This window comes from Oxyura jamaicensis, chromosome 7 (genome assembly GCF_011077185.1).
Source record: "Oxyura jamaicensis isolate SHBP4307 breed ruddy duck chromosome 7, BPBGC_Ojam_1.0, whole genome shotgun sequence".
Classification (NCBI taxonomy): Eukaryota; Metazoa; Chordata; class Aves; order Anseriformes; family Anatidae; genus Oxyura; species Oxyura jamaicensis.
The window spans coordinates 34,585,498-34,598,388 of NC_048899.1; the positions used below are offsets into that span (position 1 = coordinate 34,585,498).

General features: G+C 35.6%; 1 protein-coding gene across 1 annotated transcript in view; it reads right to left on the bottom strand.

The window, feature by feature from the left end:
• LRP1B (LDL receptor related protein 1B) overlaps window positions 1-12,891 on the bottom strand; it is a 674,736-nt gene that overhangs the window by 300,333 nt on the left and 361,512 nt on the right. Inside the window, exon 7 of the mRNA XM_035332355.1 lies at window positions 1,229-1,391. Within this exon, the coding sequence (XP_035188246.1) occupies window positions 1,229-1,391 (163 nt within the window). The remainder of the gene's footprint in view (window positions 1-1,228; window positions 1,392-12,891) is intronic.

Sequence of the window (12,891 nt, forward strand, 5' to 3'; positions counted from 1 at the left end):
AGCAAAGAACAAACAGAAGGAAAAGCAGTCTTTCTGTTCCATTCCTCCTTGCAGAATCAAAGTGCTGGATATAATTCTTACATCCCTGACAGATAAGATTATGTAATGACAAACTGTGGATTCATCTAGTAAATCCCACAAAGAATATACAAGAAAATGTATAGAAAAAAAGGCTGCTGCTGGCAAATCTGAAAGCTTCAAGTTCTTTCAGATCAGAACTTGCAGAAAAATCAATTTAAACATGCATTTTTTATTTTTCTTTTAAAACAACACTGCAGTCAGATCAAGTCAAGCTCACCATCTGCTGCAGATAGAAATACAGCTATACTCAAGAATTACATTATAAAACTTCTTTGTAAACTTTACATGCAAGCTGTTCTTGTCAGAATTAAAGTCATTGTGATCATGCATCTTAATATTCAATCAGGCTTTAAATAAAGAGTGACAAAAGTCCACATATGGATGACAAGCTGTTCTACAGTAAATATTTTTGTATTTATTGAGAAGGGGCTTATGGCTGTTTAGGATGTATTCCACCAGGCATTTTGGTTTAACTACTTACAGACTAATAAAACCAAAATAAAATCTCTGTTCTAAAATCCTCCCTGAAAGTTTTTAAATTAACTTAATTATTCCTATTTAGCTATGCTTTTACTTCATCATTTGCTTGAAAACTTTTCCCAGCTGGTGGCTGTTATAGAATAGAAGGTTTTTAGAGCCCTATATTTTAGGCCAGGCTTTATTCCCAGGTGGCATTGAACATAAGTATGGAAGAAAAAAAGTAAATACAATGTAATTTTATCATTATAGCTGACCGTCTAAAGCAGAGGAAAAAAACCTTCCACTCTTTTGTGTAATTAAACTTCTTAGAGCCAGTTCCCATATTCCTACAGCTGAGGGAAAACAGTATAAGAAGTTCCTTTCCCACATACGCTAGTTATAAATGCAATTTACAGAAAAACAGAAAATAATCTTATGACAAGTAGAGATAAAATTGGTTTTCCATTTCCAATTCCACTTCGAAAAGTTACAAGGCACAAGCTGCGATTAATATAGTTATGTTAAGTACTTGCTGCAAGTGCATTACATGTTACTGCTTTGTTCAACTGTGCGAGTACTTCGGGGCAGCAGTGAAAAACAGTTTTTAAAATGCTAGAATGAAGCAGATACACAGACCAGCACACATCACATAAGATCAACATTTCCTAATGCAAATAAATAATCTTACCCTGATGTTGGATCAACAGCTATGGCCTTAGGGTTACTGAGATCCAGCTCGATGAGCGTGACACACGCTGTTCCGTTCTGGTTGCAGACAAAGATCCTGTCACTGACGTGATCCACGAAGTAAAAATTCCCAGTGATCCAGTCAATTGCTATTTGCTGTACATCTGCCAAAAAATCAAAGGACAAAAAGAAAGCTCAGAAGTGCAATTGTAATACAAATAATTATTTGTAATACAAAGAACTTCACCAAACAAACACTCTACCCAAAGAACTCAAGCTGTTTTCACAATGAGATTGTATACATGGTGTATGGTGTATAATAAAGAATTAAATTCTCTATGGACAAAAACTAGTTGGAGGGAGTTGTTCCTTTCTAAGTACAAAAGTCTCATTTCAACTTCAAGGACATCAAAGGTACACGTTTGTTCGTAGTCCTGTTAAATATTTCAAGTTCTGCCTGTGAAATTTTGTAACAATATGCTCAGAAGCACCAACCGATGGTGTGTCTGCGAGAGAGGGGTTGGAAATGGGTGGCTGGGTGTCTGTTACACCATGGGGATGGCACACTGCTAATGCTTGCAGCAGTTTATTAGCTATGTGTAAAGGGAACTAAAATCTGATTATAAATACTCCACAGAGATTCATAAAGCCTGTGTGTAGCTGTGTGTGTCTAAAAACACTGTATGTAACAGCACATATCTATGTGCCGTGAATTCACTCTTTTTTCTTCTTTTTCTTGTTGTTTTGTAAAGTCTGCATGCAGCCAGATTTCAGATTCACCTGTCACAATGATCAGCATCAAAGTAGCTGTTGGCCTGGTACCTGGAGAAGTTTCGTAACGATGACCCAAGAGTCTTCCTCGCGGGATGCCAAGGTGGCTTCACAACCACCTAGCACTACTGCTCTCATTTCCAAACAGTAAGAGCTTTTTCTGGTGGGATCCTGGAACTATTTCTTGTAAAAAACTTCTAAACTCTGAGTTTTTCTTATAAGTCAATCTACTGGTCTAAAACATAGTCTTACTCTTACAGTAAGCGAAAGTATAAAGAAGTGCAAAGAACATAACTTTAGCAATTTCATTTAACTAAGATTTTTTTCCTATTCTCATCGACAGTACTGAATTGACATCACCCTGTGAGACTGGTTATTCTTAAATTAAAAATAACAAATGACTATAACATATTTCCTGTGAAATATTTTCAATGCTAAATATGAATTAACTTTCATTTTCAAAATATATATTATATTACAATGGTTTCAATATACTGCTAATATAAAATAATATACAATTATTTCATGACAGAAACGAAATGTGATTGAATAGTATTTCACACAGGTTTTTCGATGCTTTTAGTTTTGATACTTTCAGTTTTATTTATTTCTATCATCATTCATAAGTTTTTTAGTCCACACACACACTTGAATAAGAACCCGTTGTTTCTCATACATATTTTGTATTAGAGAATATGAAGTAAGCCTCGTTCAGAAAGAAATTCAACTCATTAAGTTTTTGATAATAACTGAGAGTTTATGAGTTATGCATTTGCTAAATACTTAGACATGGAGACTCATGCATTGTCCTTCAAAGTGCAGATAACATAAACAAGATTTACTCAATAAAATGTCAAGACACCAGCTCTATTCCATCTCAGCCATCCTATTACACAGTTCATTACAGTCTCTTCTGTCTCAGATTTCTTCCCTTCTGCTACTCATTTTCCTTTTAATTCACAGTGAATATTATGCCTTTTCTCTTCTGATAGCTCCTATTATAAAGATACGCTGGGCCAGAAAAAAGGAATGCTCCATTTAGTCCTGGATCCAGCCTCCAGAGGAGGTCAATGTCAGGTGGGCTATGTAGCGCACAAGACATATGTAAGCACTAACAAATATTTCATACCACAGGGAGAAAAACATTTTTTTCTTACTTATGGAGGATGAAATTTACAAAAGAGATTCAATTTAAAATATTTCTAGACATAAAATAAGTAATTAAATTCTTGCAGTGTGAGCTCTGGAACACTGCTATGCTTTGGGAAGCAGAGGAAGAGCCTGCTGGAGGAGGGTACTGTCTTCTTTCCAGCCTGTGGGAAATTTCCTAGTTTTACCTAAGTGTGACACATACTTGAAAGTCATGATACGTACAGTTTATTAGATCTGTTTAGATAATGATACATCTATAAAATATTAGCTGCATTTTTTTTCAATTGTTTCGGTATCATTAACAAGAAATGGCACTGAACAGGTATTTATGGAATAAAAGGCAATTAATTGAAGGTCACACTAGGGATAACCATTTGCATCAAATAGCTGCAACCGAGGTTGCTCAGCAATGCAGGCAAAGTGAGACACCTAGAAGCAATTTAACTGGATAACCTTTGTGTCACAGACTTCAAAAAGCATTCAGAGCTCTTAACGTCTCTTTGCCCCATTTCCCTTCCCCAGCAGGTTGTCTTTGGGAAGAGTGTGGAGCTACCAGCAGCACGGGCTATTTGCAAGACATAGGCTCATTACAACTGTGTTCCTTGTAAAGCTGTTCATTACAAAGCATGCTATGCCAGAAGACTCGATTACAGTTTCCAGAAAAAGAGGCACATTAATTCCCATTTTTCTTCAGAAATCTACTGCATGAAATGGAGGAGAGATCTCCCACTATGGAAAGAACATCTCTCTAAAATAAACCTTCTGGAGCAGTACATCACTGAAATCTGGTACTTAGACATTTAATGCACATCAGCATTTTCATTTAACAGTTCATCTAACACAAATATGTTGTGCATTTAGGTACCAGTGTTGTGGTTTAGTTTTTGTCTTTTTTATAACCATGAGCTCTGCTGTGCATAGGACACATCCAATTGCTCACAAGAGAAGCTTATATAGAATTGTCCAAGTCTACGCCTCTGTAAAATCATATCCCATGTGAAAAATCCACTTAGTTGGCAGTTTTCATGAATCGAACTTTTAATCCCTATGGTTTCACTATAGCAGCTATGCATTTAGATGCTCTGAATGGCTCTCCAGTTATCAGACAAGTCAAATGCACTGTATACTACAGAGACAAGGTTTTGGTTGCACTGGGGACTTTTAAAATATATATTTTTGTGCTCAAGATGTTACTGAATTAATTTCTTGCTTATATCTGTATTCATATATTAAAACCAAACATGTACAGATGGCTAGTTCACTGACATCATTCAAGTAATGAATCTTTTTTTTTTTTTTCTTTCATTCACATAGCTTCAGAAGCCTCTAAAAAGAAATGCCCCTCGTGAAAGCACACATATTTATTCTGAATAGTCTTGTATATATTTTTGAGGGTCTTTCCTATTTTAATTACAGTTTCCATGGAGTATTTCTGCCAAATATGATCAACCTTCCTTTAGTACTTTCTGAAAAACAGAGTTTCCTCTTAAGGACTTCAGAAAGAAATGTTAAGATACCATATAGTCTACATTTTGGTCTAAATCTACGTTGTTTGATGACATTATGTAGACCATGGGCACTAGCAAAAGTGTGGCTGGAAGTATATATTTTCTCTTTTTTTAAAAAACACAACAGTATTATTATATCTTTAGAGAAAATGGCAATTTTATATGAGGGTGACTAAGTCTTCAAATGGTACTAGAAATATATGTCTTATAGCCAAAATATAGTTTATGAAAATCAGAACTATACCGAATGACTGTCTTCTTTCGTTTCAAGTCTCAAACATGTATTTTGTACCGTGCACATTTTAATTGCAAATAAAGACTTGCACAAGAAGAATTCGGCTAACAGAAAAGAGCGAAAAACAGTGCCATATTCTTGTATTTTACTACTGCTGTAATAATTGAGGATTCAACACAGGCACTGCCTATTAACGTAAATATTATGCTAATATATTTTATTTTTTATAAATGTGGAAGAAAGAGCAGAAATAGAAAAATTAGCATCTTCTCTCCATTTGTACACTTGAGTAAAAATTTCCCATTTTTAACGTGCAAAGTGATCTAAGCACATGACACGGGGAAACTTAAAGTAGCGGGAGTCTTTTATAGAAACTTCTGAGTGAGCAGAGGAATGATTCCGGATGAAATATAATTAAAATTAAAAATGCTTAGTGTGATCCCCATACGCTTCTGGTTAATAATTAAAAAGATAGACGACCTCCCTCTATTTCAAGAGAAAGAACTAAGCTTCTACTGCCTTATATACTTAAATTTTTCCTTGCTCTGAACGACTGCAATAAAGAACTGGGAAAACCACTCGAGACTCAATGAGCAACAATTTCATCGACAATTGCTATGGGAAATAAGTTCTTTTTATATATTTATTGCATAGAGACAACACTGATAGTTTCAAAGAAATTGTGTGTTATCTACAGTAAAATTATTTTATCGGCATCAAAATCATGAATCATTATTTATGTTTAGGCAGGGTTTGGGATCTTTTTAAAATAAGAGTATTACAGGGTGTATTTTTGCTTGGATTTTTGTAAAATTAATGGATATAATTGAAAATGCTATGAAATAATATTTGTTTTTGTCACAAAGTTTATTTTTTCTTTTGTAAAAGTTGCTCTTAAAGGAAGTATTGTTTTGATTTATGCAAAAAGCTAAAAAGAATTAGGTATTAATTCTTCTTCCATAGCCCATATACATTTCTTCTGAAGCAATATAACATCCGAACTTCCACACAGGACTTTAATGCTATATTCTGTGCTGGCATGGGGATGATGAGGGACAGGGAAGCGCTTTAAAGTGGTTCAATAAAATAGCAGCCAGTGTGGGTGGGCAGGTTTCCTGACACCCCCACGAACACCACCTGGAAACTACAGGTGAGGAGGGAAGTGCTCTCTGCTTCTGCACACCAAGTGCTTATTTTACATGACACTTTCCACACTGCAAAGAGCAGCTCAGCATTGTCACACGTAGCCAAGTCTGCTAAGAGCCTCTTGTTTAATTTATTCTATTGGAATTGGCTCAACAAGCAGGGTAGTTTTGAGGCTGGTGCAACAGTTGTTTGGATGGCCGGCCATATGCTAGGGGAATAAATGCTTCTGAGAAGTGAGAGAGGATTGATCTAATAAAACTTTTAGCAGGTAACATTTCTCTAACGAGTATCCTAGCACATGAAGGTGTCAGTACAGTCCCTAATGGTCACACAACGTACGAATACCATGGTGGTGCTGCTCAAGTGTCCCATGCCAGGAGGAGTCACCCTCTGTCCCCTGTCCACCAAAGACAACAGGGGACAACAGATCTGCAGACCTCACAAGCAGTTTCACACCTGCTTTCTCTACAGCCTGTTGTGTCACAAACTGTTTGCCTCTGGGGCTGTCTTTCATAAAGCAGCCTGGCCTGAAAGTTAATTCAAACTTTCACTGTGTTTCAACTAAGGAAGCACCTCCTGGTTTCTGCTGAAGTCCAAGCAGGTAAAATAGAAACAAAGGTTTAAAAATAAATAAATAAATAAGAATCTGGAAACTAAAACCTCAAGAAATTAGATCATAAAAAATAATATAAAAATGGGACAACATATTTGAGATATTTTGCCTCTTTCATTTTTTATTATTATTATTATTATTTTTTTTTTTTTCCTGACTGAAAGTTGAGATTTTATCAGGTGAAACACTGTGAATTGTGTAAGGTAAGCGAACGATGAAAGTGCCAGGCATGGACAAACCTGTTCAATTTAACTTACTATCTATTTAGAGAGAGAAAAAAAAAAAGGGGGGGGGGAGGAGGGGAATAAAAATATATATTTAAAATGGAACCAACACATTTTACTCTAAATGACATGAGAAAGCAACTTGAAGATAGGCTTTTTCACAAGTTTTAGGTAATGAAACTAATGGTAGCAATCCTTTCTTTTTCCAAAACAGACACCAAAAAGGCTACCAGGTAAACAGTAGTTAAAACACGCTTAAGTGACAGGATGTAAAATCTGCCTTTGCTTTGCCTCTCATCTGAGAGTAATGCTCCTAATTAGCAGCCCAGACAACCCCTACTGACACGGTGGTTTGGGAAAGTTAGATTGGCATAGATTTTTCTGTGCCTCTCCTATTGACGGCAACTGGACGTAACTGTGTCTGCAATGCCATTTACAAAATACATTTTTATTAAAAGTGCCACCATTCAATAAATTAGACAACATTGTTGTCTAAACTTTAAACAGCCATGTCCTGAGTGATTATTGCATATGTTTAAAAATGAATAAACAAATTACAAATACCCATCTATCTTCTGCAAATGACTCATCCTCAAATATCTAATTCCTTTGAAATAAATCAGCCTTCTCAGATAGTGTTTGTAAGGAGTACAAAGCAAAACCTAAAACATTACATTTAAATAAGCACTTTAAAACATCCAGACTTCAAGTTCCTCAGAAGAAAAGAAAGCTTTTCCTCTTGTTTGCTGAGTAACATAATTTAAAATTCAATAAATTGGGTTCCTGTCAAAAATACAGTTGGTATTCTTCCAACCATACAGGATATTAGAATATAATGTTTTAAAAACCTATAAATGTGATCATGGAGACAATGGTAGCTTCTCCAAACTGAAGATTTTTTTTTTTTTTTTTAATATGATTCTATTCTAAATATTATGAATTCTTAATAAAAACATCCTGATGTAGACATCCAGTCTCTCAGAGATGTCTCTCCAGTCACTCAGACTCAAGCATTCAGCTTCAGCTAGATACAGGAGAGAAGATGTTTACGTTTAAAAGTAAAACTGAAATGTTTAAGATTGTATTTTTATCCTTTTACTGGATGTAGCTCAATTCTGAAGAAGAGAAGGTCTGACTCCAGAAACTTCACCTGATTCTGGAGCTTCTGAAATTGGCAGATTCGTACTGGTCAAAGGACTCTGCAGAGGCCACGATACCGGCTGCCCCAAAAGATACCTGTCAACCCTCAGATCTGTAAGGTAACCTCTGAGCCCTGATGACAAGACATGAGCATGCAAACCAGTTTTGTGGCCTCTTAAGCAGAACAGCAGATAGCTATGTGCGTTTGCTGCATCTTTCTGCAGAAATAGGCCAGGCCAGGCAGTACTGGTATGACAGGCTGCAGTATGTGGGCTGAGGTGGCACACTGAGCGGGTCTGAGCAAGTACAGAGAAATGCAGGTCTAATGATAAACCCCTTCCTCTCACTGGGAACCCTGAGACCTACAACACAACAGCAACAACAAAAAATCCCATCTTTACTCTCTAACAAATCCCTGTTCACATAGCATTCAGAGGAAATGTGCTGATGGTAGATCACAGGTATGCTTCTGCCATGGGCCTTTGCCAGGGGTTTTACAGTAAGGGGGTAAAATCTGCCCCTGAAGCTTTTAGAATAGCTCTTCTTTTAGTCATGTTATAAAATGATTCTACCTTACAATGCATCATGTTTCTGGAAGGAGTAAAATAAGTGAAATTTTCTGTTGCTGATCTAGAGTCACAAATTTGGCCATGATGCCAAGATGTGCAAGGTAGAAGCGTGAAACAACAAAATAATGCCCTTGTGAATGGCCGTCTTTTAATCCCAGGGCTTAGATTTTTATAAGAAGTGAATTTTCTGCCACCAGTCTCGTCAGAAACAAGTAAGAATAGTCAAAAAGCGTATCATTTCTAATTTCTGCATTACTGAGTTTCAAGCACATTGCCAAATGATTGTAAACTTGTAATGGGGTCCCAGTAGCCTGCATCCATAGTGAACGATAAAGACAGATTTATAGAGGTACATAGCTATAACAGTCTCTTTTTTTTTTTTTCTTTTTTTTTTTTTTTTTAACTGCACATTCAAAAGCTTCTTATAAATCTGCTGAGACTGTAAATCAAACTCAGTTATTTACTTCAAAGCAGTTAAGTCATCCACTGTTAAAATTAAAGCATAATTCAGCCGCAGTAGGCATCCCATCAAGCGTGTGGACTAAGAGACCTGCTGGGGGAAAACACTGCGGCTGCATTAGGCTGTGATACCTGTCTCATTGAACCTCCTCCATCAAAGGCAAAAGTCTGCAACCTTCCCACCTACAGCACTGCCTGCTGCATGTATTAAGAACGTCATAAAGCATCTTTACACAAAAATAAGGTCATTTAACCATTTTCCCATAAAGACGCTAGGCAGTAGATTACTGCAGTTTTAAAGATGTGTCAATAAAGTGGGGAGTTACTTTGGCAATGCAAACTATTTAAGGAAGATGACTTCCAGAAAAAGTTTGGACAGCTTAATCTCAGAGGCAGGCAACAACACTTTAAGAAACACTTCTTGGGGGGATAATGTAGATGTAAATGAACTTTGTCAGCTCTTAAACAAAGGTTTAGGGAAGGAAGGAAATTCATATTGCATGTTTTTTGTAGAAGGTGACATTTGTCAGACAAAACTGGCTCACAGGATCTAGAGCACACTGTAGTCTCTTGCAGGTAAAATGTAGGTCATAATTTTCTAGCAGAATTTCATATTGAGCCCAACAGAGCTGCAGTTAGCAATGTATGGTCTAGACAATATGAATATGGTCATGGCATGACCCAGTGCTATAAATCAATCTGTGTCTTTTCGCCAAAGGGCATTATTACATTCAATTTAATTTTAATCAGTAGGTAGCACTGACCATAGAATATTTCATTCTGATATATATCAGAAGTATTCGTATTGGGCACAGAAGTCTTTATCTTCATCTCAAACATATTAGAGGTAAAAGAGAAGATGTCACCCTTCCCCAAAAAATTATTTTACTAGTATATATACATATATATATTAAAGAACTCGCTTATAATACAATTAAAATCTGCATACAGAGTCCAATTTAAATCCAGCTTGAGAATTATGACTTAAAGAATGTTACATTTTTTAAAAAATCTTTAATCATAAAAATATATCCAAACACAAGCTCCTTGTGCCACATAATATCTCTTAAAACAAACTCTTAGCATGTACTTTACTAGGTGGGATGATCTCTTTTTTTCAGTGTTGCACAGGAAATAAAAGGAAAATGCTCCTTATATTAAAGGGTATTAATGTTTCCTTCACCTTTTTCCCTGCATCTAAAAATGAAATCCTTCAAAAATTGTCATATCCATGGCTAACTATTTCCACAACCCAGAGGAATCACTGTCACCACGTGATGCCTTCGGCATGCCTGTAATTTTGCAAAGCACTCAAAGCCACCATATAACATTCACTAATGTCAGATGCCTCACATTACAGTTCGATCAAAACAAACAAATAAAACTCTTCATCCCTATCAATGTTGGCTGCCAACTGTCTATAACAAATGCATACCCATCCAACCATGATCTCATCCTCCCTGTCTTCCTCTCTGTCCATTTTTTTTTTTTTCCGTCCATTTATTCCATGCTGTCCAATATCAAAATAGCAACCTTTGAGGAGATTTGTTATATTTGACTTGACCAAAAAAAGCCTAACTGTCCAGACTTAAGACACGGGGTTACTTGATGCACTTATATTAAAAACAAACAAACAAACAAAACCTCTTGCTAACTCTTTTCCCAAAGGGTTCAGTTCTGAAGCTAATGTAGTGGTTATTACTATCAAAAAGAAATCTGAATTTTGCAATCAGTTGTACAGACTTAGTGAGTAACCTTTAGATCCTTGAAAGAGTCGTCAAATGAAAATGCATACTGTTTTCAGGATATTCCTAACTAGAAGAGAAACAGCATTGATTTTTCCAACACACTGTATTTCTTTCCCTATATGTAAATATAAAAATACCTCCCTATATATATATATATATATATATAATTATATATATATATATATATATATAAAAAGGGAATCCTATACTTAGGAAAGTATCTTCGTATGACATACAAGCAAGTCCAAAAAATGCCAAAAGGAGTGACTCTCTGGAACTGCAAACTGTGGCAGGTATCCCCATGTACTCTGCAATCAGCTCATTATTTTTGCTTACATGGTGTGACGGAGATTCTTTGCAATTACACAAGCAAAGACGAATCAAACTTTTATCAGCAGCTCAAGAACCGTCATGGTGAATGCCTGACCCAGCACATCAAACTGCAGCTGTTTGGTGACATGGTGATAAAATGCAAGGGCTTCAGCTCTGTTCAGACAGACCATCCCTTTTGCATAGCATCCTCCTCATTAAATAACTTACAAAGATTAAAACACTATTTATTTATTTTTTTCAGAACTAAGAAATACACATAGCTTAAACTTGACTTTAGCAAAAGTTATTTATTCCATTTACAAGAATTGTTAGTGTAATATTTCAATTTCAGAATGAGTGCTTTACTAAAAACACCATTAAAAATTGTAAAGCAAAACCAAGATTTTATTTTATTCAACTGACTGCCAAATTGTGAGAAGCATAAGATTTGCTCTCCCATTTTATTTAGTAAGATTGACATGATCCATAAGGTTTTCAGCATTCCAGGTTCTACTCCAAAGCTGAAGTCAAAAGAAAGTTTTTAATCAAAATTGTTTAATTCTAGGTAGAAATCTACAATTTAAGTGCTGTGTATTGAGAATACAAAAATATTCCCGTGAACTACAGATTATACTTTTTGAGCTAGACATTCCTTTTGCCATTCAAAGTTAAAAAAATAAAAATAAAAATAAAAACGTATTAAACCAACAATTCAGATGATATTTTTAATTTGCCATGCCCACCACAGTGCAAATAATAATCACAATTTTATCAGCTTTTGCAAACATGGAATTCCTCTTTCTGTAAGAGCCATTGATAAAGTGCTATGTAAAGAGCAAGGACTTTATTACATTCTGACCCAGGCAAACTCCTGTGTGCATCTCCATTGCAGGCTACAGTAAGGCACTGAAACACCCAGGCTAGAGTAAGTACAGAAAGCAGACCTACACAGAGGCTAAACTGATGTAGTTTATATAATTTCCTAAAGAGCAGTGGCAAAGATGCTGCAACAGGCTTTTATTTTATCAGAGATGTACTTTCTCATTTCAGATTACTTCGATTAATGCAATTTGTCATTCATTTATGAAAAGCATGACCTTTATTTACACTTCACCCTGCAGCAGTACGAAGTGATAGATCAAAGTAGGAGTAGCAAAACACAACGATTATGCCCCCTTTTTTACTATGAAGAAAAAAAGGTTTAAAGGGAGATATATTTTTTAATTTTATTGTGATGTTATTGCAATGAACCTTCTATGATTTTTGTCTCAGCTAAAAGTCTTTAGGTGGCTGAAGAACTAATTTTAATTACATGATACAAAGTACGTTATGTAAAAAGACTTCTTGATTTTTTGTCTTTCTGAGTTGACGTTAGTGGTTTCTTGTTGTTTTGTGTTTTTTTTTTTTTTTTTTAATGAAGTCTGAATGAAATGTTTGCATGAACAAACTAATATCTCGAAGTAAGTAGCAAATTTACTGTCAATTATTCTCACGGAAGTAAACTTGATTGGCATCTTGTGCAACAAGAAATTACAAAGCAGTATCTCCATTTCAGAAAAAAAGCACTAAATGTGAAAAAAAAATGTGAAATTTATAAATAAAAAGTAAAGAACATGAAGAACAAGACTTTTAACAATTGCTGTGGCTAGACAGTTCCCTAGTTCCCTAGATCCTGCATAGGATCAGAAGGGGGTTCTGGTTGTAAAAGGAAATGCTGTTCTGTTCCTGTTTCATTTGCAGCACGTTGCAGGGAAAGGATTTCCTGCTTTCAGCAGACAGCAAAAACA